The sequence below is a fragment of the Chaetura pelagica genome, unplaced genomic scaffold (genome assembly GCF_000747805.2).
Source record: "Chaetura pelagica isolate M959 unplaced genomic scaffold, ChaPel_1.0 scaffold369, whole genome shotgun sequence".
Taxonomy (NCBI): Eukaryota; Metazoa; Chordata; class Aves; order Apodiformes; family Apodidae; genus Chaetura; species Chaetura pelagica.
The window spans coordinates 976,063-1,003,395 of NW_009970235.1; the positions used below are offsets into that span (position 1 = coordinate 976,063).

The window sequence follows — 27,333 nt, forward strand, 5'->3', positions numbered from 1 at the left end:
TTTTCCAAAGCAAGTGCAATTAGTGCCAGCCCACTCTTTATTCCCATATGTTGCTGTGTGTTAGGTCACCACCTTCTTCCAAATAATAGATGAAAATGTGTTTTTATGTGGGTTATAAATTATATATTGCTGCTCAGCATAAGGAATGCTTGTTTTTCCCCTTCTATTTTTCACATCTCTGTGTTCCTCTGGTTAAAGGTCCTTTTTTGCCATTGGGTTCAACTGACAAATCTCTTGCTAAATTCAGAAAAAAATCTCCGAATTTGTGCTTGAGCTTTTCAGTTTGTCTTAGCCTGGCTGGAGACGTGTTCTAAAGTTTGTTGGGTTTTCCATCTATTCCAGTTAGTCTGGTTAAAGATAATGTCTATACATGAGGGCTGGGCATCAAGAAGGCAGGGACAAGCTCTTGTCTCTTGTGCCCTGTGACAGGACAAGGAGCAATGGATTCAAAGTGGAAGTTTCCAGGAAGCCCAGGAAGTTCCAGCTCAACATGAGGAAGAACTTCTTTGCTGTGAGGGTGACAGAGCCCTGGGACAGGCTGCCCAGAGAGGCTGTGGAGTCTCCTTCTCTGGAGACTTTAAAGACCTGTCTGGATGCCTTTCTGAGGGACCTGCCCTAGTTTTGGTCCTGCTCTGGCAGGGGGGTTGCACTCGATGTCCAGAGGTCCCTGCCAACCCCTGACATTCTGTGGTTCTGTGAATACTACATGTATATACAAAATTTCTTGCCTCTATCTGCATCCTGTCACAGCTGCTAGGATACCTCCTAGGTTGTGATTTCAGTTTATTTACTGTATATTTAGTTGCAGAAAATTGCCAGAAGGCTTTAAACACACTGCAGTGGTTCTTCTCTGCTTGACAGAAGAAATGCTGGTCTAAATGTTACTGTTCACTGCAGGTTTCATCTGAAGGGAGTTGTACACCTTTTGTTTAATTACACAGCGTTAGACGGGCAGTATGGTGGGTGAATGTCTTCAGCATGGGGAGCAGTGGGAGAGGGTTTATCAGGCTGCATGGTGGCAGTTGAACAGAAAAGGTGTTAAAAAAAAATGAGATGTGGAGTCCCTGTCTGCTGGAAACCAGTGCTTCAGGAAAACTGGAAAGAATTGAATAAGTGTTTACACTAACAAAGCATTGCTGATTTGCATGAGATCACTTGGAGAGCAAAGTCAGCTGTTACTGTTTGCTCCAACAAGCAACACTCCTGTGAGTTTCCCAAGTGGATCATCTGCATTTTTCCTGCCACCAGCTGTGCTGTAGCATGAAATACTTGTGCACGGCTCTGGGGCAGCAAACAGAACCTCTCTGGTTTGTTCTGAGCAGGTCATGGTCTGTCCATCTGTCACTCACCTCTCTTGTCATTTCAACGTGGTGCTGCACCTACAAGTTATTCTAGTGTTTGCTGCATTCTTCTGAAGGTTTAAAAAGTTGGTGTTCTCCAAAACATTAGATAGAAAGACTAAAGAAGTTGCTAAGTTAAATGTTATTAGATGCTTTTGGAGACTTAATTTGCGCTGCAGTTCTTAGGCATCCTCAGCACCACAGCAGCCTCTTCCCCCTCCCCTGCCTCATGGAGCTCTGGGGATCAGCTCAAAGTGAGCTCATGTCTGGGAGGACCCCAGCATCACCTGCTGTGAAATTTGGAAGACGTGTGGTGATGGATGGAAGGAGGTCCCAGAAGGAGGTTTGATGGCTCTTGGAGGCAGCTCTGAAAATGGGGATTAGGTTCCTTCCTTTGCTTTCCTACCTTTTGGGTCAGATCCCCAACTCACAGCGTGTGGTTTGCGCAGACTTTTTGCTTCTTCGTGTCTTGGTGCTTGATGACACTTGATGTTTGAGGCCACCCTAGAAATTCATACTGCAAGTGTTTTTAAAAATCCTGCCCACTGGTGGAAGATGCAGCCTCCAGCTACATTTCTTAATACATATATGAAAAAATGGAATACAGTGAAGGTGCTTTTGAGTCCTCACTTCATGATCTGTCTTTATTGAATAAGGTGAACAATGAAGAGCTGCTCACCTTTATGTGGGGAGGAGCAGCAATGGCTCAGCATCCTTAGCATGCTGGTCTTCACATCCATGCTGGCATGCCAAGGGTGGGCTCAGTTTGGCTCCTGCTCTTTCCAAAAAGCTGGGGAACATGCTCCCAACACGCTGTCCCAACTGCAAAGGAAAAGGTGGACAACATAAAACCACCTGTGTTGGTTTGGCAGAGTGTTTTCTGCTGCTTGAGAAGCTGGAGTCCAAAATCTCAGCACATTTCCCTTCAGTTTATTAATTCAGGGCTTTCGTTTCTGTTGGATTTTTTTAAAAAGAAAAAAAAAAACCCAAAGGCTCCTCTCAGATCTACCATCCTTGGCTGTATTGCAGGGGACTGTGCAAGGCTGAATAGATGATTTGGGCAGGGTGTACTTGGCATGGTAACACATTCCCTGCATGGACATCTCTTGCCTGTGAAACTGCCTCCAAACCCCCTGCCATGGGGGGCATCACCTGCTCCACGCTCTCCTGGCAGCTCTTCCTTACCCTGGAGGCAATGGGTGGTGTGGTCTTGCATTTACCTCCAGCTTGGTAACCTTCCTCAGTTTATAGAAAAATCTCCATTGTGACCTCAAAAATACCCACATTTAATACCTTTGGAAAGGTGACAAATGGTACCTCTTATATTGTCCTGTTTTGCTGAAAATACCCACTTAAGCAGTTGCATCCTCTTCTAAAACAAATGCCAGAGAAGAATGAATTGATTTTTCCAACTTCTCTTTTGCTCCCTAAAAACAACTGGTGCCAGCCATTGTTTTTCCTGGCACTTATCACATATTCTGGTCACTGATAATTATTTTTTTCAATACTACACATCAGTCCTATGAGAGAATTATTTTTTGCAGTGCTGTGCATCAGTCTGGCTCCTGGGGTGTTGTTATCCATTCCCAAGACTTACTAATAAGCATTTTTGAGCTCCCATTTCAGCATTTGAACTGGACTAAAAAGGGGCAAAGACATTTTTATGGATTGGTGAGGCATCTGAAGCTCCTGCAACCTTGTGAGAGCTGGAAAACATCATCCCAGCAGAGCTGCTGTGGTGTAAACGAGTCATCTGAAAGGCTTTGGATGTAGGGACATTTGATGCTGCAGCTTTAATAGCGCTTGAAATTTTGGAATTGCATCAGGAAGAGCTGTGGATTATTTATATAATCCTGCAGAAGAGCAGGGAAGGGCTGGAGACATGTATATTAACATTTCACCTTGTTCTTACTTGTGGCGGAAGACAACCGTGGGGTTTGTTGTGTTGATTTAATGGCAGAGCTCTGATATGACTTTTATATTTTTGGAGGGGAGGATGTGTGTTATTTTTTGTCTGTAACAGGCAAAAAGTAGCTGAGGTCTGAAAGGCAGGATAACAGAGGCAGAAGCCAAGCTGGGTCTCATATTTCAGTGGTATGCTTTTGTTGCTGCTAACGTGTTTTTGTTTTTCTTCATTACACATATTTCTCTTGGGAAAAGCAGGAAAAATATGTGTGTAAAATATACACGAGGGCTCTGTGCCTCTGCTAAGAGGTTCCAGATGGGGGAGGCACTTTCTCCTGCCTTTCTGTTTGTGGCATTGAGTTTGGTGAGAAAACTGCAGGAAAACTTGGGTCAAGTCCAGGACAGTGAATGCTTCAATTTTAATTAAGTGTTTTTTTGGCTATCCAAGTAGGAAGTAGGAAGTTGAAACTTCATTTTTAAACATTTATGGCCCCATGTAGAATCATTATATTAAAAAAAATAAGTTTTGATGGTACTTTGAGAGGCCTTTTCCAAGGGCTGGAGAGTGTCCAAGGCTGATGGTTGGTGAGGAGGGGATGGAATCTGGTGGAGATGCCTCTCCAAGGGAAGACAGTCAATTGATGTTTTGCTTCCATGCCAGGCAGCAGCTCTCAGCTCTGGCTCAGGTTGGTGTTGAGCTGGAGGTGCTCCTCTTCAAGAACACCTCCCCAGACTTTGATGACTTGTTTTCACACCTGCCTTCAGGCTGAAGGTCCACAGGTCCACCACCTGAAGGAAGCAGTATTGCAGCAAAAGCCACAGCCTGGGCTCAGGCCAGCTGTCAGTGCTAACAGCCTGTCATCACCAACTCTTCAAATAAGTGAGTCACAGCTCCAGCAAACACTTCTGAGTGTTACTAGAGCTGTCAAAAAATGATGACAGTGCTAAGAGCTTGCTTACAGTAAAGTGTGTTATGTCCTTAGGGAACATAGTCTCCTACATGGGTATTTTTTTTTTTCCTGAGGAAATTATTTTTTAAGTACTTGGATTTGGGATGTCATGTGCTGTACCATTTGAAACGTTGATGCTTCTGAGACAATGTGATTCTGGCTCAGAGGACTCAAAACATGTTACTTCTAGAAGTGTGAGGAGCCTTTCTAGAGCTGTTTGTAGTGCTCATTGCACTAGAAAGTAATGGGAGATGCATCAGAGGCAGGGATTTACCCCCTTCTTCTGCAGAGCATTGAAGCACTTGGATGATTGTCTAGTTTTGGAAATGGAGACATCACCTTTTCTGTAACAGTGGCTTTGTGGTGGGTGAGACACGAGTGCTCAGCAGCTCTGGAGACTCAAAAGCCTCAACCTTGAGGACAAGGCCAATCCTCGTGCTGCATTTGTCATCTTGTCCTTGGCTCAAGGGACGTGAGCTGCTGTAGTAGCTGCAATAAGACTTCATGAATGGGCTGTGATCCTGCCACACTGCCAGGTTGTTTATGGGAGTTCCAGAGGAGTTTCAATCACAGGATCAGCTGTTCATGGTACATGGGCTGTACTTGATCTAGCTCTGTAAAAATAGATTGTGCAAGGTGGGGAAATCATAGTATGACTTGATGCTATAACATATAATCTATTTGACAGTCACTTTCCATATACATTAAGGTTTTTTATCAATCAATATTCTATTAGGGCTGTTTTGTTTCTGTTGTAGTGCTCGGTTATGGTACTTGTATTGCCTGCTGGGGGAGAGCCAAGTCTCTTCTTAAGCCATGACTTGTTTTGAACTGGTCATTCTACTGCTCTGTGATTATTTTAGTTCTCCATCAGTATGAAAAAAATAATTTGAAGCTCCAGTTAAATAGATGTTGTGCAGTTCTGGGGCCTGTCAGACACTTCCTACCTGCATCTCATGTAGTAAAATTTGTTATTTGGCTGCAGAACATAAATGCTGGGAGCTGTAAGCATGCCCTGAGCTGGAGACACTGCTGTAAGAACGCCAAGCTTCCCAACTTCATTTTGGGATTCTTCTATAAATCCGAAGCTGAACCCAGGCTGGAGATTTGGTTTTTTTCCACCAGAACATTTGTTGTCCAATGTGCTTATGGAAACCACTGGCATCTGGCTGCTCTTCCCAGGGCTGTCCCCTCTACACATGAAAACATCAATGTATGAGCAGAGGAGTGAGCCAGACCTGATGGATTTGGCAGCCTCTGCCTCCAGGACTCATCAGTACCAGCATTGGCCAATGACTTTCTGCAAGATTAGCTGGGGGTTTTTTGCCATTATGGCACTTGTGTAGGAAAACTGTCCCTGTTTGGGAAGAAGACTTAAGCAGGAGGCTTTGGGTTTTATTCCGTTGCATCGTGGTTAAGTGGGAATTCCTTCTTTTCCAGAGCATTGCTTAGAAGGAAGAAGCTGAAATGGGCTGATGCTGTGTTTAAATTTGAGGGAAGGAGGGAATATTCTGCTGATGTTGAAGCATTTGCCAGGAATGCAGATGATCTCTCAAACAAGTGTGTGTTGTACTGACTTTTATAGGACTTTATCTGGAGGATCTTACTCTGTAAGTGTATTTAATGGTGCTCTGGTTGTTTCCATTACATGCACTGGCACTTCTCTTAGACAATTAAATTAATCCCAAAAACCTCCTCCAAATCACTGCTCTCCCATTAGAAGTGATTTTCTCCCATATTTGAATCAGGCAGTAGGAACTCCATGTGCACCCAGACAAGCTTGTCTTAACTGACCCTGTGTTTTAAGCCTAATTGCTGCAAAAGGCTTGTTGGTTGGTTTCCCCATCCCAGGATGGCTCAGTTCCCTTGAATGGTTAGATTTGCTGTGACCAGGTAGCTTTAGTGCAACTGTTTTGCAATAGCAGAGACATTTTGAGTTGGCTCAAACTATAACGGAATCATTCAGAGAGTTGTTTCATAGCCTGTGTTATGATAGTAGTGTTTTATGCATATATTAAAGCAGAAGAAGACCTGGCTGTTAATGTGGTCGAACTCACTTGGCTTCCATTCAATAACGATAATCATGACATGAGGTATTTGTTGTGCTTTAGATTGAAAGAAACCCAGGAAGGTTAATTCTGCGTAGGGAAGGGTGTGTCGTTGTTGGCAGGAGGGTGAAGAGATGAAGAGTGTTTCAGCATTCATAAATGCAACAAATAATCATAGAATCATCCTGGTTGGAAGGGGCCTTGAAGATCATCAAGTCCAACCATTACCTAACTCCCCCTACCATAACCTAATTTACCTGCTCAGTGCTTATATCATGTCACTAAGCACTGTATCTACATTTCTTTTAGACACTTCCAGGGATGGTGACTCCATCACCTCCCTGGCCTGCCCGTTCCAGTGCCAACCACTCTTCTGGTAAAGAAATGATTTCTAATATCCAGTTGAAACCTCCCCTGATGCAGCTTCAGGCCATTTCCTCCTGTCCTGTAATACATTTGTTGGGAGCAGGGAAACCCCTTAAATAGGGTTTTGGAGCTTTGGGCAGTTTTTGCAAGCCTGTCCATTTGGATCTGTTCTCCACAAAGTCTATATGGAGGAAGGAGAGGAAGGGTCTCCCCAGCACATCTGAGCTGTTTTTATCCTTTGGACTTACCCCATCTGAAGTATTTTCAGGTTGCACATTTTAAAAAGTTCTTTGGCAGGGAATGAAAAGCAAGGGGATTGGGTGCTTTTAATGTCATTTTTACCTGCAACAGATTTGTGTTGCAAGGAAGGAAACCATACATCTAGTACTACTTTTTATTTTCTTTTTTTTTCTTGTGGTAGAGCAGCAGCTGGAGCTTTGCAAATACTTCCTTTTAAAAATACTGAGTTGTTTTCTTTCATGCAACCCTCTGTGTGCTGTAGGTATTGCCAACCAGGAGATGCCAGGGGGGTTCTCAGTTACATGGGGGGATGCATTGAGAGGCAAAAACCTTAAGAATTCTGGGCTCCCCAGTTCATAAAGGTTAAGAAACTACTGGAAAAAAACCCAGTGCAGGGACCACAAAGACACGGAGGGGTCTGGAGCATCTGCCCTGTGAGGAAAGGCTGGGAGAGCTGGGGCTGTTGAGCTTGGTGAGGAGGAGGGTGAGGGGGAGTCTCATCAATACTTTAAAATATCTACAGGGCCTGTCAGGAGGATGGGACCAGGCTCTTTTCCACACTGCCCAGTGACAGGTCACGGGGCATAGGGTAAAAGCTGGAGCACAGGAGGTTCAGGCTAAACATAAGGAAAAACTTCCTTACTGTGAGGGTGACAGAGCCCTGGGACAGGATGGAAAACTGGGGTTTGGCTCCTCAGTGTGTTCCGGTGACTCATTGAAGAGAAGAATATACTGAAAGAGAAACCTTTAAAAGCTTTTAAAGGCCAGTGTTTGGCAGTTCAGGGTTGCAGGTTGTTCTTGGTGAGAGCTCTGCTCAAACACTGAAGTACTTTGTGGTTTGTGTTCTGTGCCATAAAAAGCTTTGATGGTTTCATTAGACAGCACAGAACATGAACCACAACCAAGAGAATCGAAGAGCAAAGTGTTGGTGCTTGGGCTCCTGTTTAATTGCTGTAAGCTGGATATTCAGTCTGATTACTCAGCCACACAGAACAATGCCTGGAAGGATCCATACAAAAGCTGTTTAACTCTGCAAGAATTCAAGGTGTAACTCACATGCTTTGGTGCTCATTTAGGTGCTTTTTTAGGTGTCATGGGCTCTGCTGTTTAGAGGTGACTTTAGGGCTACCTGTGGAAACCAGAAGTTGGGGGAGGTATCTCAAAGTGGTGTGGTTTTAGCAGTGAGTTCAAGCTGATAGGTTTTATCAGGCACTGAGCTGCAGATTTAAATGCAGTATTTCCCAGGGCAGCAGCAGTAATGAGAAGGGATTTAGCAAAGCTCTAGTTTAAGTAGTCTAGATGCATTTTATATTCTGGCTGTAATTCAATAGATTCCTGTTAAAAAGCAATATAACAGGAAAAGAAGAGTTCTGGGAGCGTGGTTGCAGGTGGAATGGAAACAAGCAAAAATTATCTTTATCAGCAGCTGTTTATGTTTCCTGATGCAGAAAGGAATTTGTAGCTGCAGAGAATTACTTTAAAAGCCAGTGAATGCTCTGGTTACATTCAAAAACCCTCATTAAAATTACAAAATTTCAAGTTGCTATATTTTTCTTTTCTGTGTCTTCTTCCTTCTGGAATAAAGACATTTGCAAATGATGTTTTTGTTCAAGCATAATGTGTAGAATACTGGGAAACAGCCTTCAGATCTGGAAACAAGTATCAGGTGATGTTTAAAACTGCCAGTTTTTGTGGAGGTTTATGCTGGGCTTCTCTAACAGAAGCTGTAGGTAAAGCATAACTGAGAGGGGCATGGAATCCTCACTGGTACAATGATGGTGTCGTGTCCATCTAACTCTGGTTCTGGCTGCCTGCTGATGTTTTTTCATAGAATCATAGAATGGTTTGGGTTGGAGGGGACCTTCAAGATCATCTAATCCCACCCCCTCGCATGGGCAGGGACACCTCCCACCAGCCCAGGTTGCTCCAAGCCCCATCCAACCTGCCCTTCAACACTGCCAGGGATGGGGCAGCCACAGCTTCCCTGGGCAACCTGGGCCAGGCTCTCACCACCCTCACACTCCACAATTCCCTCCTCATGTCCAACCTCAATCTCCCCTCTTCCAGTTTTCATCCCTTCCCCCTTGTCCTCTCCCTCCCTGCCCTTGTCCCAAGTCCCTCCCCAGCTTTCCTGGAGCCCCTTCAGGCACTGGAAGGTGCTCTAAGGTCTCCCTGGAGCCTTCTCTTCTCTAGGCTGAACACCCCAACTCTCTCAGCCTGTGTCCAGAGCAGAGCTGCTCCAGCCCTTGCTTCATCTCTGTGGCCTCCTCTGGACTTTCTCCAGGAGGTCCATGTCCTTCCTATAGGGGTTCCAGAACTGGACACAGTTCACCAGGTGGGGAATCAAAAGAGCTGAGTAAAGGGGAGGAGAATAATCTAACTTGCCCTGCTGCCCACGCTGCTTTTGCTGCAGCCCAGGACACAGTTGGTCTCTGGGCTACAGCACATGGTGCCAGCTCATGTTGAGCCTCTTGTCCACCATCACCCCTAAGTCCATCTTCCAGGCTGTTCTCAATCCGTTCTCCATCCAACCTGTATTTTTTTTGATGTTAAATAGACTTTTCCCAGTGCTGGTTTCTTTACTGCAGTCTCAGTGCATTAAGGTTTGGGCTCTTGGCACATCTCATGGACTCTGCACCCCTTTTTGTCCTTTCCCAGCATCCATCTAAGCAAGCAGTTGAATTCACAAATGTTCTCTTTAGTTGCATATGTTGAGAGCAGTGTCTGATTTCCCTGGCTGCTGCATTGCTGGCTGACACTTCCAGTTTCCACCTTGCTTACACAGTTACAAGTCATTCATACTTCATGAATACGTTTCATTCACGAATTCCAAAATTCACAGTAACCCAGGGAATATGAGTCTTCCTGCAGGCTCTTGTCTGATACTAACCTATTTCATGTCCCAAGTGTGACTAAATTTTGCTTCTGGTCCTTTTCAGTGCCCCATGATGGAGTATAACTATTGCTAGAGCTATTCCATGATGTTATAGCCTGTACTGAGATTTAGGCAGTTGCCTTGCTTTTCTGCTGATACATGTATCCATGGTATGGCTTTCTAAAAAATTAAATTCACATTTCAAGTAGGTTGGAAACCATTTAAAAACTCCTGTCTATGAACACATTTCTCTTTCTGTGTAGCAAAGATAAAATTATGTCTTTATTTTCCCCTCAAAGGGTGGGTGCTGGAGGCCCCTTTGAGAAAGGCAGGGCTGGGGACCTCAAACACACCAGTGAGGGCTCATATTTCCCCTGGTGCTTTCACCACAGAAGCTTTTATTCCATTGGGAAATGCAACTGTTATTCCATAAGGGTTATTTTATATGGGAATGATATTCAATTAAGATTATCAATCTAACAGTGTCTCGTTGCCATACTCGAACAAGTCACTGCGGTGCTTTTCTACCTGCAGGTGTTTGGAAAACAATCTTATTTCAGCAAAGACAACAAAATAATCCTCATTCTGGTGTTAATTTGTAATTAATCCAGATTGCATTAATATTCAGTCCATAATGAAGAGACCATGAAGCTTCAGGATCAGGCAGGGAGGGACGTGAAGTGTTTAGCCACAAAATTGTTAATTATTTTTTTCCCTGCCATCCAGGATAAGCATCTCTTTGTGCAGGAGGGTGGTGGGAGGCAGGAGGAATGGAGCTGCTCATTTCTCTGCTCAGTCACCAGTGCCAGGTCTAGAGGGATGCTCGACTCCTACAGAGGAACGTATTGAATTTTGTTGCCTTCAAAATGTTGAGCCCTGGCCAGGAAAAGCTTTGGTGTCCCTGAGAATTTCAGGAATGCTGTTACGGAGTTTTGTCCATTGAGCTCAACAGCTTTGAATCAATGAGTGAGGAAAGGGAAATAATGGCCACAGATGATCATTTGGTTTAGGGAAGTCGTTATAACTCATGTTGTGTTTTCCAAGGCTGAATTATTATATTCTACCCTGATGCAGGAGGACAGAGTGTCCTGCTCAAGTATATCTAGATTAGGCATGCATAAATGGAATTAATCACACTCTTTTTAAAGCCCAAATCGTTCTGTTAAAGGAACAGGGTGAGTAAATTAAACAAAATGTATTAAGTTGTCTCAGGTTAAACATCAAGCATTTCTGGAGCTGCTTGCTGGCCCAACATCAGTGGGATTCTGCTGTGGAGTCAGCCCTGAGCTTGAGCAAGGCAAAAGCCAAAGAGCTTTCTCATTTACGTCAGCTATAAAGTGCATGAAAGTGGGATATTATGGGTTGTGATTCTGTAGGTGTTTGGGTTCTAATATATAATGTGGTCTGGCATATTAATCCAGGAAAAAAAAAACTTGTAAAAAGAAAGGACTCTCGCAGTTCCCCTCTCCTAGATTGGAAACCTTTTCTCCTGGCTCTAGATATTACTGAGTAAAAATGATTTCTTTTTGTGGGCAAGGCTCTTCCTGAACAAATCCTAACAAATAAACCTTATATCTCTCTGTGACCTATTAAAGTATAAGCACAGGGAACCAAATCAGAAATAATTTTGGTATTTTTTTTTTCCTTCAGTTCTTTATTAAATTATATGCAAAGGTGAATAAAATCATGTTGCTGTCCATTTAGTCTGTTTGAGTTCATGTTGCTGCTGGCTCATTTCTTCTCAGTGAACAGCATTAATTAGGTGCATAGAAAATGTGTCTTTTGGCCTTCACATGATGTCCTAGATTGTCTTATCACAGCAAAATACTCATAATGTAAATAGTATTCTTTGAAACAAATGTGTAAATGCATGGTGAAGCACTAGCTTGTGTGAAATATCACCATATTCTGCTTAAAAGCTTCTTGCTGTGTCTCTGCCTGCTGAAATGCCTGAAGGAGGACAGGTCAGTCCTCAGAAATGTTAAATGGCATCCCATCTTTTTGTGCCAAAATGCCTGTTTTTGGGGAGAGGGTGCCTGGATTTTCATCACCAGGAGGGTCGGGGGGGCTTCAGTGATCACCCAAAGGTGTGGATACCTCTGGTGGCCTCCTCAGGGTGCAGTAGAAGGAGGGATACTGGGTGAGGGGAGGATTTTGGGGTGGAGTGAGCAAAAAAACATGTGTGAACAGCCTGAAAAGATGTGAAACATCTGTAGGAGAGTGTTCCTTAGCTGTGTGTCTGAGTGTCTGAAGGAATCACTTCTCCAGTATAATCTGCTTGCTTAACAGGTTTTGGCTATCCCAGAACTTGTTTTAGTCAACTAAACTGAATTCATATGCAACAGCTTGAGTTTAACCAAATCCCTGTATTCAAATAGGGGGCAAAATCGGATCATTTTTCTGTTAGCAAATCTTGTTTGGTTCCCAAGTCATTAAATCTAAGCAGATTGGTAAATAAATCTACCTGGGAAGACAAAAGTAGACATGGGACTGTGCATCATGCAGGTGCTGAAGGTGTCAAGTGCCTTTTTGCCAAGGTTTCATTTAATTTGGCCTTTATTTTTTGCTTTTAGTTGCAAAGTTAAATCCGAAAAGGTCATTTGAAAAGCTCCAGATTATAGATGTAAAGCCCTTTTAATCTTTTCTAATAAATAGCTGAACAGGGAATAAATCTATTGGGAGCTCAGAGCTGAGCTCTGATATTAAAGCCTCAGCACAAAATATATTTCTAATTGTAATTCAACATCCATACACAAACAACACTTAGAAATTATCTTGCCTATAATCACTTTAAATAAATTTGGCTTAGAAGAAAAGGTGAATGATTACTGAAACTGGTTTAATAAAGGAAACATTAATTGGACGTGGCAGCTTGACAGATTCTGTCACTGTGTACTGGATTAAAGAATCATCATTATTAAAGTGATTTAGGCACAATTGAAAATACCAGTTTTTGATGAGGCTGAGCTGCAATTCTTACAGGTTCCCAGTAGCTCTTCTGTTCAGAGATTTCATTAAAATGGCAATAAATGACTCCCTGTATTAGATGCCTCAGTAAGGCAGGCTTTTAATAAAAGCTTTGCATGGTAAAGACTGAAAAGCATTTTGATTCGGAAAAAACAAGAGCAGCAAATGGAAACACCAGAGTCTGAAATGCTGAATGTACTCTGGGTTATGCTGGTGCTACATGTGACATTGTCTAACATCTCAGTAGCCTTCAAAGCATTTTTTTCCCCCCTAATTCCATATATAATTAAAAAGCAGCTTCCTCTAGCTCATTAACATTTAGAGTCTTGTTGGAGCAGTGTACTTTTGTATTTATTTAAATGAATAGAGCACAGCCTTAATATATACTATAATAACTTCAAGTATTAAATATCTCTGGTATAGCTAACACTTCATTTTGAACACTGTTCATCTGCCCTTCATGAATACCAAGTTGAAAGTGAATATTGTCCCCAGAACTTGGGTTATTTTCTAGACCATTCCACCAACTTTCACCAAAATGCTTTTTGTTGATGATACGATAGTGAAAGCCCCAAAGTGAAGTTGTGATGAGTGTGCACACAATAAGGTAAATAAAAGTGGCTCTTCAAAGGTAATGATGGCATCTCTCTCTTTTGACAGGCTTTTGGAAATGCAAAAACAGCACATAACAACAACTCGAGTCGCTTTGGCAAATTTATTCAAGTGAACTATCAGGAGACAGGCACCGTGCGAGGGTAAGTGACAAGGGGCTTGAAGATACTGTATTTGCTCCTACCTGCAAAAGGAGCCTAAACAGGCTGCAGTAGGGGGTACATGAAAAAGAAGGTGAATTGTTTGGGCCAGTATGTTTCCCAGAATGAAAAGGGGAAAGATATTACTATATTTTTAGCATATTTAACTTGGTTGAAATGAAAACGTTGGTGTATCTGAGCGTTGACGTGTGAATGTACCTGAGCTGGCTTCAGGCCTGATTGACAACTGTGCTTCATCCTGCTGACAACTGTGTAATTAAGCTAAAATGGCACTTTTCCTCTTAAGATAGCAGGTAAGGCAGGAAAAGGGAATGTTTTAGGTCAGGTGGGTTAGGGGGCTGGAGCATATGATAGGAAGTAGAGGTTGAACAAGCTGGCTTCGCTCAGGCTTAGAGGGAGAAAAGCAGGGGGGGTTTAATCTCCAGCTGCTGCTGCAGAAGCAATGGAGCCAGACTCCTCTTGATTGCTGTCTAATTCCCCATATGCTTCTATCTCTACCCAGAAATCTCTCTTTAGCCCAGCCCTTAACCAGTTAAGGCCTCTTTTTTCCCCCTGGGCTATTGCAAGGAGATGTTTGTCTCCGTCCTGGTTCTCTCCAGCTTATTTCAGCATCTCTTCTGCTCCCCGAAGCTCATGGGGCATCCAGCTGTGCCTCAAACCTTCCTTCTCCTGAGGAGGGCTGCAGCAGAAGTGCTGCATGGTGGGAATCCTATGGATGGAACCTTCTGGGTGGGCTTACCTAAGCCTGGCTTTTGCTTTGGCTTTAGACAATTTCCATGGCATTGGGTCATCCCATAGTGCCTCACTCTAGCTCTAAACAAGCAGGGCTTCGTTAAGTCCTCTTTTTCTCCAGGTTAATTTACTCAGCTGGAAAGAGCCACAAAAAGCCAAAATGGCATTCCAGAGGTTGTATAATTTCTGCAGCTAGCTAAGAGATCTCTTGCTGAGACTTTGTTGGTATTTTAGAGAATTGCAGTTCAATTATTTTTTCATTCCTCTTTTCCAGCAGAACAGGAGCACACAAAAAGCTGCCATTAATTTTTCAGGAGAGCTCGGGTACTCTGTGTACCTTCCCTCTGTTTTTTTAATTCCTACATCAAATCTCATGTTCTTTTTCTTTTTTTTCTTCTTCTTCAATTCTGGTGAACATTTCTCATGAAAGGATAGATGTTCTTCTCTTGTTTTTTGGTCTTTTTTTTAAATACCTACTGAAGTACAGGGTAACAAGAATCCAACAGATGCTTTAACAGTGTATTATCTTGGCATGCTCTGTCAGCCTTATGGATGCAGCCTTTATTTATACTTGGCAGATAAGTGCCAGTGACATTGTATTGGTGTACCTGAGTTGATTAAAATAAGAGGAATATTCTCCCTTCTTTAAAAAAATGCTCTTTCCTGGTCTTTGGTTGCATGGTGTGATGTGACTGTGCTTTGCTATCAGCTTGTGGTGCTGCCCTGATGAAAAGACATTTAAAAAACTCTGTGAGTTGTTCCTGGCATAGGAGACCACAATTTTTTTTCCCATAGTCTTACCAAGAAGATCACAAGTACTTTTATTTCTCAAAAAACTTAGCATAGATTTTAAGCACAACCCGAGTCTATTATCCCCCTGTGTTCTGCATATGATTTGCTTTGTTAATGCAACTGTAATTTGCAGCCCCTCATCAGCATTTGCTGTGTTCAGAGGCTGCAAGTAGTAGTTGGATATTTGCTTACAAACCCTATGAGTATAATGACCCCAAAACATGAAGCAAATTTAAACTTAAGAGCTGTAATAGCCAAGAGATTTAGTAGCAGCCAACCCCACCCCATGAAATGAAGTCTTTGAAGGTGTCTTTAAGATTGGTGGAGCATGAGCAATGGCTCCAGTTAAGCGTGTTCCCATCAAGCTGCATGAATTTATGATGTCCTGTTGGATGATAAGCCAGTTCTGGAGAAGGTCTTTGCGACCAGTTCGCTCCTCATGAGATGATCAAAAGCTTCACCATCTGACACGCTCCATAAAATTGCAGAAGAGCCAGAGAGGAGACATTTTAATGCAAGAGTGCACTGGTATGATGGTGCCTCTCTGCAGTGGCAGGAGGTTGTATCTCACACATCAGGAGCTGGTGCTTCCCCACATGCTGTGCTTGAGTGTTTTGCCTGGTAGCATTTTATATGAAATTCAGTCACAGATTTCAGCTGATGTTACCTGGTGCACTAAGTACAGGCTCTGTAGCATGTTTAAATGGGTATTTTAGATGAAATTGTACTCTTAGAACTCCTTTTCTTTACTCCTAAAGGTAGATTTGACATAATTGACAACAGGAAATAAAAACATTTAGAGATGTCTACTTTTTAATACTTAAGTTGGTTTTCCCTTTCACTGTCCTATTACAAGAGGGGGTGTATGTTATAGGGATATATGTTAATTATGAACTTTGCACTAAGCAACGAGTATTTTACCAAAACGGCTTTTTAGTTGCATCTCCAAAAAGAATTGTAAAAGGAAATTTTTAAAAATTTGCTCTGATTTAAATATTGCTTTGGAACAGATAACCTCAGGAAGACCTCTCCAACCTAAATTACTGCATGGGAGGGATTTTTTGGGGGTCCATAATAAGAGCAGAACTCACAGGGGAAGGGGTGAAATGTCAAGGGTGGTGGGCATGATCCAGGTTGTTCTGCAGCAGAGTGCTGAGCTGCTGCCCAGCACTGGGAGTGGGATCTGGGACACTCAGGTCCCTTCTGCAGTCATCCACTCACTGAGCCTGCAGGGCATTTATGGCATGACTTGGAAAGGAAAAATTGGTTTCACGTTAGAAAGGGTAAAAAAAAGCCTCAACCTGTTGGCAAGGAGCAGCCATAGACGATTCTGGGCTTCCTCACAGGGAATAAACAAGAATAAACTGTTCTGGTGCAGGTCCTGCAGGGCAGTAATGCTGCTTTGCTGTCTGTCTGTCTTTACTCCTCCTATCCAGCAAGATCATCCCATGGAGGGATGGATATGCCATTTCCCAGAGCCTCTGCTAAGAGCTGTCAAAAAACCTCTGCAGCATGTCCAAATTATGTATTTTTTAGTGAAAGGAGAGGAGAAATGCTGAGAGAAAAATTGGTAAATAGGCCTGTCTTCCTCAGCTGGAGGATACAGTGGAGAAGCAAGTCTAGTGGCACCTCCATGTCCTACCATGACCAAGGCTCCTTGTGCTTCCCAGGCCATAGGTGGCAGCTGATGGCAGTGCCACGTCACTGGGCCTCTGTGGCTGGAAAAGCACAGCTACACCATCCAAACTGCCAATTATAACCCCAGTTTCTAAATCCCTATTATTACTGGTTAGTATTGTTTGGAAGACAAAACCTGTCGAGGCTTGTTTTTGCTCTACACACTTGAAAAAAGTATTTAATATATGAGTGAAAGATGTTTATCATGGAGGCTCTTAGGATAAAATGTAAATTCCAATAAGCAGCTTTTGCAATTGTTTATTTTTTGACTGGAGCCACAAGTTAATAACCTGAGTTCTTGTTGAGAAGTGGCTTTTCTGGAAGAGGGAATGGGGATTTGAGGAGGAATTCTGCAACTAAATCTGATCTTGCAGACTTTTGCACCGGGGTGTATTTCTGGTGTGCACAAATCTTGGTCTGCAAGCGATTTGATTTGGTTGCCTCTGGATTCCGTAGGGATCTGAGATTCCTTGGTGCTGTCAGAGTTTCCCCCTGCACTCCCTGCCCATCGGCGAATGCATCTGAGATCATATTTTTCATCTCCAAGTTAGTGTTGGCTTTGTACCAAACCCAAAAAACCTCAAAAGCCAAACATAATATTGAGCTTGTTCTGCCTAGGAAGAAATTTATATAACTAAGTGAAACAAGGCTGCAACTTTTTGGTGTGTGCACACTAAGACAGAAGAGTCCTGGGGAAGCTGCATTAACTTGACTGTTGTGTCAATAGTCATTGAAGTAAAAAAGTTTCAATTTTCCCTTCCAGGGCTTATGTTGAAAAGTACCTCCTGGAGAAGTCAAGACTTGTCTATCAGGAGCACAATGAACGGTAGGTGCCTCCTTTTTGCCTACAGGGTTAGTTGGGACTTCCTAATGTGCTGACAGCCTGGCATGGAGAGCTCAAAGCCCTGGTTGAGGTGGCACGGGGGGTACCAGGATTGTCACCCTCCCAGCCCAGTGCTTCAAAATGAAATGATGCAGTTTAGATTTTGCTGCTTGGGGAGGAATGTGCTACCCAGGGAAAACAAACTCCCTTATTTTATTGACAGTCCTTTACTTACATTTTCCACTGTCTTTATGATTCATGTCATATGGATTATTGCATAGCATTTGTTTTCTTGTGCAAATCTTAAGCTATTTAGTATCTAACTGGAGGGGGAGATGGTATTTTAATTCTCTGTTACAGAATTAGACCATCAGAAGTGCCTCTAGAAAAAGCTAAGATTACACAGCCAACAAATCTAAGCAAGTTGTTCTTTCCTAACTGCAAAGTGTTATTTACATACATCTCTCTCAATAGGTATTACTCTGATTTTAAATACATTTGCCACTTCTAGTTGTCTTTCAACTCTTGGCACTTCTGTCTGTCTTTCCCTTTTGGGATAGATGGGTGAGAAGTTTTCCTGAATGCTCATGGGCTGATCCTGAAATTAAATAGCACACACAGGCTGGACAGATGTCCTCTTGGGTGTTGCAAGATGCTTAAACTTGATTCCTCTTGGAAAGCACCCAACCTGAAAGCAAAGTTTTAATTTCAGAAATAACTGCTGTGCTTTCAGTGCTAATCCACCTCTGAGCTGTCACCTTAGAGCAAACCAGGTGAGTGTCACTTGGGGTGGTTTTAGTATTAGTGATACACAAGTGTTTGGAATATTTAAGCAGCCATAAAAATGGAAGATTTTTCCATTCCCTCTTACAGAACTGCAAACTCATTGCCTTTTGAGTGGTAATAAAGTGTTAACATTAATATTTTCTACATTGCAAGGAAATACGTTGATTCTAATAAATATGTAGGAGTCTGACTTGTTTCTGGAGGAAAATGTGGCCATGTCAGCTAGGAATTCTGTAAGTATAATCTAGGGCAGTGGATATCTTTGGATGGAAAAGGAGGATCTCATTCTCAATCTTTTACATCAATGCAAAGTGTGTAAGGGCCGTTGCTGAGCAGCACTCAGGTCTGAGTTTGGAAGCTGGAAAATCAGGTTCTGAGGTTTACCTGCACTGCTCTGCTTGGTGCTGCTGCTTCTTTGCAAGGCTTAACATCACCTTTTCTTTTTTTCATTTGTCACCAGGAACTACCATGTATTTTATTACCTCCTGGCAGGAGCGAGTGGGGAGGAGAGATCAGCATTTCATCTGAAGCAGCCTGAGGAATATCATTATCTCAACCAGGTGGGAATAATCCATGGGAATACCCACATGGTCTGACCTTTTCTACTGCTGATATTTAATGCTAATAGGAAGTGTGGAGTAGTAAAGATGGGTTGTTCTAGTGCTCTGTAGGCAGCCTTCCATCACTGGCAATTAATCTGCATTGGCAATTTGAGCACCTTGCAATATGAGAAAGATAAATCAGTTTTCTCTATTTTTGTCCCCTAACTGGGATGTGTTAAATATCTTGTGGTTTTCTTGGTGGAAGGCAGAAGCAGTAGTAACTCACCTCTTGTCTGTGTGAATGGCATTTGCTCATTAACATCCAGCTGCTGAGCAGGAGAAAAGGAGAAGGTGTGTGCTACGAGTAGCTCTTCAGGAAATAACACCTTGCATGAAGTAGTCCTAATCCTGGAGCTGTGTGGTTGGCTGTGGGCATGAGCCTTGGAATTTAACAATTTAATAAGTTTAAGATAAATCAAAGCACAGCAACGATTGAAAATGTGTGAATGAAAAAAGACTGAAAAAGCCAAATATATTCATAATTTGGAAAGTCTTCTTATTTCAGGTATTTAAGATGCAATTATCTTCTGATGCTTGTGAATAGGGACTTTATTGCTTTTTGGTTACAAAGGAAAAATAAAGAGTAGGATTAGGTGAAGGGTAGTTGGGTTATACATTGATTTTAACTAATTGCAATTCTAGAGTTGAAGCAGGATTCACAGTAAAGAGTGATTTAACTGCCCAGAAATTTGTACACAGAGTGCAACTCCAACAGCTTTTAGTCTTTTTAGGAAGAGACTTGAACTCCAGAATCTGTTTCAATCACACAGAACTTCTAAAAGTTCTTTTTGAAGGGGGCCATCAAGCCCAACATCTACTGTAATATTAACAATTCCCCCCAGCACTAAGCAGGATCAGGAAATTTGCACAAATCAGTAGCATTTTAAGAGCTGAAAGCTTTTTGCTCACCCTGCCTGTGCCTCAGGCATTGATTGGGGAACGTCGTGTGATCTTCACCACCATCTGTGCTGCACTTTTGCAGTGGAAACGTGCCAAGATCATTTGTATCGAATGTTTTATCAGATTCAGGGTTTTTTGGGGGCTATCTGGTAGCTTTAGTCTAAAACATTGTTTTTAATTATAGTCCTTCATTTTTTTAAATAGCAGTTTAATTTTTAAAGTAAAATTGTAAAGCCAAATGTGTAGAACTAGTAGGAATGTGATAATTTAGGTGGAAACATTCAATCTGAATTAAGATACTGTAGACAGGGGGCTTGAAGAAGATTTCTGAGGTGCAGCCAGTGGAGCAGGGAATCAGGCTCTGGACTTGCTTGGGCACAATGAGTGGATGATAGTGACAGTCTGATTTTGTAGTGGTTTTGTTATAGTAATTTTTAAAAAGTTAATAATAAGTGTTAGTATTAGACCATTTAACACTGATAACGATGGGGAAATTGTTCGTTTAGATGTGTTCAGGGCATTGTTTCATTTAAAGTGCAGTAACAGCTTTTCTGTGCCCTAAAGGCAAAGGGGGAAAAGGCAAATAAGGAGAAAAAATAGGAAGAGGAGAAACAGGGAAGGAAACTTCGGAGACATAAAAGAGGAAAGTAATAAAATGACACCTGAGCATTACCAGGAGCTTCTTAAATGTGTCCTAGAGAAATCCCTGCCTTTTTAAAAGGTAAAAACCAGGCTCAGATGTGAACCTAAGTGTCCAAACATTAAATATGAAAATGGAAAAGTTATAAAATATTTAACCAGGCCCCTTCAGTCCAGGACTGACTCAGGCCTTGACTCAAGTATTATTTCCATTCTCCCAGGTTCCTCTGCTCTCATTGAGTTGTAGAAAACAAATGTGCATCTTTGTGGTGCAGATAAGAAAGAATCTACTCAGATCTTTCACCAAAATGTGCTGTTACTTTGTTGATCTGTAAATGCAGGAAGCAGGTTTTGGGGAAAAAAATAAATTATTTAAAAGCAAATTTCTTTAACCTATCCCCAGAGTTTGGATGACTTCTCCATATCTCATAGCAATGGCAGGTGTACCTACCATGACATTCCCTGCACCTTGCTGAAGGTTTTCTGTGCTGGTTATTCACATTTATCCATGTTGAAACAAGTGATTTGCAGGATTAGATCCTGTCTTTTAAGTTCATCAGGAGTTAAGATCATCATGTGTCTCTCCCCCTTGGGCCTTCTCACTGATGTTTGCTTTGACTTTGCCCAACTCCATCTCTTGAGTGGAAAAAAGATAGAAATTCCTAAAAAGCTTTCAAGTGTTGCTTTCAAACTGTTTGGAGAATCACACTTTAGCAGCACTTGCATGTGTCTAGAGCAGAGGGGGAAAGTAGAAACCAAAAATCTGCTCTTCAGTGTGATTTTCCATCAATGGCTCCTCAAGCTCTAGGTAAGGCTAATTCCTCCAGCAGTGGAGTAAAAGAAGAGGTCTGAAAATCCATCAGTCTTGTTGCATGAGAGGTCCTCACTGTCTTGAAAGCACTGTAAGCAGGAATCAGAGCACCATGAATGCAAAAGCTTTATAAATCCTACCTTGAAAAAATAAAAAGGAATGACTGTGCAGATTAGCAACATTTCTTTTACTTGGAAAACTCAACATTGCTGCCCTGGTTGAGGAGCAGGTAGTGGGAATTATTTGGGGTCTGAGCACTATTTAACCCAGTCTGCCTTGCTTTCAGATGACAAAGAAACCCCTCAGACAGAGCTGGGATGATTATTGCTATGACTCTGAGCCGGTCAGTACGAGTACCTGCCTCTTCTGTGTTGCTGGTGCAGGGCTGCTGCTCACTTGAATTTGTTAGGTCCACCAAGACCTGAGCAGAAAGCAAAGTCAAATTAAGTTTAATGTATGAATTATCCTCCCCTTTCCTCTGCCTTGCAGTGGTGTGGTTATGTATTTGTTTGTGACAATACATGTATTTTTTCCCTTGTCCTTTTTTGGTTCCTTCCATCTGGAAAGCTTCTTCAAGAGTTAGATATCATCATCTGGCTTTAGCAGACTGAGGGGTGTTTTTTGTTCCTTCTTGATATAATTGATGATGATTTATGGAAATTGTGATACAGCAACCATGTGAAAATTGAAAATCCTTGCTGATAAAACAGCAACTCTTGAAGCCCATCAGCTGATGGTGGTTATAGCAGAGTATCTGCTCTCCAGCTTCCATGGAAAAACCCACAAACTTAAAACCATCCCCCCCCAAAACTGGCTGTGAGAAAATAAAATCCTGACATTATCCAGAATGCAAAACCAAATCCTTCACCTAAAATAGTTCTGCTGACATGATCATCCTTTCCAAATGGATCAACCCAAAAAAGGGAAAGGTGAAACATCTCCCCCATCTCCTCCTGCACAACCAATTTGGAGGCAGTGGCTTTGGCTGGTGCTGTGCTTTGGGTGTCCTTGTGTCCTGTCTTGTTCTCTGTTGGCTTTGTTTGAAGCATGTTTCAGACCAGCTGCATGATGTTCCTGCTAATTTTGTGCTTAAATGGTTGCTCAACTCTAGGAGATGCATCTGGAAGAGTAAGAAGTAATCTGTGAAGGAGCTGGGTTTTACTTGGACTAAATAAGTGTCTGAACAGCAGAATTTCAGCTGCAAAATCCTTAGGAAGGGAGGAGAGAAGGGAAGGGGAGTCTAAGGTTTACCCCCAAGGTTTTAAAATGTTAAATATTGTGTTAGTATCCTTAACACATGAGCATCCATAGAGGTCCTAGAAGAGCAGGGAGTGAAGAGCAGGGGCTTTTCTAGATACCTGAATACACGGCACTATGGTGCAGAGACCTTGACTGCTCAAGGAATGGGTCAGGACAGTTACAATTAGAACAACCCCTGAATGTGGTACCTTCTTCTGGAGGGGCCAGTAATGATGCCCTTCCAGCACAGAGGTCACCACATTCTAGGTCCTTATTTTGCAAAGCAAAGCTGTGTGCTGTTCCCATTTGGCTGTTCAGCTGTATTTTATCTTGCTGGGGACCATTTTCTGTGATCCTCATGGTAAATCCCATCTCTGTTTCAGTTGCTGAGTCACTCTTAAGTGTACCCTGGACCTCTCCCCCTAACCACGGACTCAACCCGCTGCCGACATCCAGTTTATAAAACAACCCCATTTATTAGATCCTCTTTAAACTATCCATGGAAATCCATGGATTACTTCCATGTGACCACAGTAAGCAGGAGACTCACTTTGCTGGGAAACTAATTGCCCTGGCAGAATATTAATGATGAATTTGGTGTATGGGCATGGACTTTGTAAGGCTTGTCTGCCCTAATATCAAAGAAAATCCTTTTTGTTTTTTTAATCATCATCCATTAGGAAACTGTAGGAAGCAGAGAGCATCTGCTTTTAAGTGGGTAATTTGCAAAAGGCCTTTCCATGTGGATTAATGAGTCTGGCAATTGTTATGTAAATCATTAATTAAATTGACTTTGGCATAGATTGTGCTACTTCTGAGTTGTCCGCGGTGTTTGGCCGCAGACTCGTGACTTAGTTTTGGCTGAATGATACCACAAAACGGAGTTGTCTCCTGGAATGTGGAGCACCACATGGAATCTTTAAAAAAAGCTTTCTAAAATACTTATTTGCAGAATTGGTGGGTGTGTTATTGTCCTGCAGGCTCCGGGTCCCACCATAGTGGGTGTTAAATCTACTCCAGGGTCTCCTCCACACAGTGTTTGAGAAGACCAGTTGGCCAAGGTTGAGTGTTAGGAGGGACAACTTCTTGTCCTGGTATTTTCTGGTGTAAATAATTGCATGACTGATCCCTGAGGGTCCTGCAGATGTGTAGTGCCTTTGTTGCATGCCTTTGGGTAAGGTGTACAGGAAGCTTATAGATCTGTTAAAATGGGTGATTTCCAGTATGTTCAACATGTCTGATTTCCTTGTGTTCGTGTTCAGCTGGTGTCCCTGAGGACCATCTGGAAGAAAAAATAGGTTTTCCTGTCCAGTTGAACTTCTCTGGCTTTTAGTTGAGGGGATAGGACAGTTGTGTTTGAGTCTCCCATGATGAAATATCTTAAAGAAGGATTTCTTCCTGTAATCAGTCACTACCACTCTAGCAATGCCATGGGGTGGGCTGGTAGCTTTGTGAGGCTGGGGACAGGTGCTATAAGACATGAACCTCATAATATAAAATCCCTTTATATTCTGTATTTATCCCATATTTATGATTTACTCTATGTATTGTAAGTGGGCACAAGTATCTTTTCAACTAGCAGTCATAATCCTGGGACTTCTTGGTATCTGTTCAGTGACCTTCACTGCAGTGTTCACCTAACCCTGTGCAGTGCAGACTTGCAGAATCTGTGCACACTCACTCATGTGGTAAATGTGATTTACAGGCAAATGAACAAAAGAAACGATGTGGGTGCAACTGCTTAATCCATTGTCACTGCAACTTCAGCTATAATTTTTAATTACCATACCTGGACTAACTTGCAGAAAGTGTCTGCTCTAAGTATTAGTAAAATCCTGTGAGGTTGAACAGAACACTATTGTGTGATGCACAACCAAATTTTGGTGTGAAGGCTGGGAATTTTTGATAGGCAGCAATGGGGAAAAATATTAAATGTGAGTTACAAAGTGAGAGAGAATAATCAATTATCCATGATGGGGCTCATGGTGAGCCAAAGAAGAAGGATCTGTTTGCATTAGTAGTTTATGTACTCATATAAGGAGCATTTCTGTTCCCTAACTATTGATGCAGGACAGTAGCAGTTGGGTCCAGAATATCACTGGATTTCCCTGGAAGTACCAGTGACTGCTGCCAGGTTGGGCAATATCTGAAAGACCAAAGTGTTCAGACACATTAGCCTCCAAGGAATATAAAATGTAATGATTTCAAATTCCCTCAGTGCTCACATTTTTGGAAGACTTCTTGTTAGTTAGAGTAAAATTAGTGAGAAATATATTTGAAGCTTTCTCTTTCCTATCCAGGGTTTAGTTAACTGATAATTTACATGATATTTTGAGAATTCTGTTTGAAAACTGAATTCTTCCTCTTTGTTATAGGAAGTCCCAACGGACCCAGACTTAATGTAGAATAAATTACCTATAAATGTGTAGCATCATATTGTTAATTCATACATTTTTTGTATGTTGATTGTCCCACACTGATGGAACTCTTGCCATACTGTTAGAATGGTGCTTTTCCCATGTTAGAGATTAAGCGTAGGAAATAAGGATCTATCTCCAGGAAAAAATAGTCCAAAATGTTGTTTTGGAATAGGTTTACCAACACAGTCCTCAGTTGTTCCCCATAATGCCAGTAGAGCCTCCTGGATATCTCATTTCCCAGTGCCAGGTTGGAAATGTACAAGCTGCTGATAAAAGGCATGGAGATCACTAATTGACATTTATGAAGTGTTGACTTGGCCACCTGGAGCTGTTCCAGTACTTTCTTTCAGTGCTTAATCTCTCTGTTTGAACCAACAGGACTGTTTTTCCGTGGAAGGGGAGGACTTGAAGCATGACTTTGAGAGGTTACAACTGGCCATGGAGATGGTGGGGTTTCTTCCCAAGACTCGCAGACAGTGAGTTGATTTTCCATAGTTCAAGGATTGAATTAGTTAATATAATCTCCGTAATCAGTGAGAGAATTCACCTGACTTTACGTGACATAACTGCTGTGCTCTGCATAACCCATCGGGCTGCTGAGAAGGAATAATTGGTGAGGAGTTGCCCAGGGAAGCTGTGGCTGCCCCATCCCTGGAAGTGTTCGAGGGCAGGTTGGATGGGGCTTGGAGCAGCCTGGGCTGGTGGGAAGTGTCCCTGCCCATGCAGGGGGTTGGATCTAGATGATCTTTAAGGTTTCTTCCAGCCCAGACCATTCTGTGATTGATTCTGTGATTTTTGGCTTGAAAGTCTTCAGCAGGTTGGAGTGAATTTGACAGATTTGTTACTAAGGTCAGTAACAGGCACAGAAAAATATGTATTGAGACAATGATTTTGACATCTTAAGTACTGCTGAAAAGTACATCAGTAGCTGGAACACAAGGAGCAGTCTTGTGCTTTTTGTGAGTCCAAATGTTCAAACACTGATTTAGTGAATGGGGTTCTTTTCTGCCTGAAATCCTGGAGCTTTATGTGGGAACAGGGAATTACAGCTTTTCACTAGTGGTGCATGAAACCCTCTTCATCACCTTGGGTAAATCATGGTTAAGATGCTAACATCTAACTTGGTATTTTTTGCTGCTGAGTGGTTTGCCTCCTATTATTTAAGCACCATTTTTCCTGCTTTTTTAACATGTACCTGAGCCAGGAGTTAGAAGCCCTTAACTACAAGATAGTCCTCCCTGCTGCTCCAACATGGAATTTTCCCCCTGCCGAGAATCTTTTTCATTAGCTCATGGGTTATTCCCCACTTATAAACCAGTTACAAAATGAAGGCTGGTTTTTCTCTGTCTGTCCCACACATGTGGATAAATCCAATTACACATACTCCTGGTGTAACTCTGTTGGACATCAGTGTGCTCCCTTAGCTTTCAAGAATCAGGTTTCAGCGTCAAGGTGTTTCTGCAGCCTGTTGAGGGTGAAGCAAGAGGGTTGAGTTGACAGAGTAAAGCAATCAGTGTCAGGCCTGAGCTGAGCTGGATGTCACAGTTAATTCATGCTGTTGATGTACTGTGCTCTAACTTTTCTTGGTGCACAAGCTCTTGTATTTCTCCTGGTGAATTTTGCTTGTCAGAAAAGATGATGGATTCTTTGCTGTATGAGGAAACTGATTCTCCTTGGCATTGTACAACTGTGACAGGAATAAATAACCACTTTCAATGGAGTATAAAGTGAAGGGTAGTTAAAGTATTACTCTACTTTTAGAAATGTTTATGGCAGCACATGGTGTTTCACCTTTGTGGAAGCAGAGAAGAGAAATTTTTATTATTGCATCACTGTAATTCACAAAGAGGAATCAGCATCCCTGGTGTAGAGATAAGGGAGGACTGGTTTGGAGAGTTGAAGGTGTTGTCAGAAAAGCTGCTGGCATGGCAAGGAATCAGAATTGGTTTTATTCATTTTTAGCTCCTCAGAGAGGGTAGAAACAGGCACAAACATTTAGAGCTGAAGTCAGTCATAGCTTGATAGTCTGAAAAGAGCTATTATTTGGAGGAGTGAGGATATAGCTTTAAAATGACCAAATTAAAAAAAAATAATTAAAAATGGCTGGATAAATTTTTTTGCAGAACATCTTTTCTCTGTCTCAAGATACTTATATATTATAAAAGCATTTATGCTTTATTTATAGGCTTCCTGCCTGGGACTAGATCTGATAAGGTGATAAATACACGTGCCAGGGGATTAAGAAGGATCACGTGCATGGCTGAGCCAGTCTTCCCTACCTTTACGCAGTTGCATGATCAATATTTGATCTGGATATCTAGACTCCCAGGGGATTTATTTTTTCTTATGATAGGTGGTGCCATTTTATAACCATGGGTTTGATGTGTTACCAGTTCGGTGTTGGACTAAGTTTGGTATTGGACTAAGTGAAAATACCTTTTATAACAG

The 27,333-nt window shown here is 42.2% G+C and overlaps 1 protein-coding gene across 1 annotated transcript in view; it reads left to right on the top strand.

Moving 5' to 3' along the window:
* MYO9A (myosin IXA) overlaps positions 1–27,333 on the top strand; it is a 162,275-nt gene that overhangs the window by 18,554 nt on the left and 116,388 nt on the right. Inside the window, exons 2-6 of the mRNA XM_010005936.1 lie at positions 13,352–13,446; positions 17,429–17,491; positions 18,735–18,834; positions 21,513–21,569; positions 25,264–25,361. Of these exons, the coding sequence (XP_010004238.1) occupies positions 13,352–13,446; positions 17,429–17,491; positions 18,735–18,834; positions 21,513–21,569; positions 25,264–25,361 (413 nt within the window). The remainder of the gene's footprint in view (positions 1–13,351; positions 13,447–17,428; positions 17,492–18,734; positions 18,835–21,512; positions 21,570–25,263; positions 25,362–27,333) is intronic.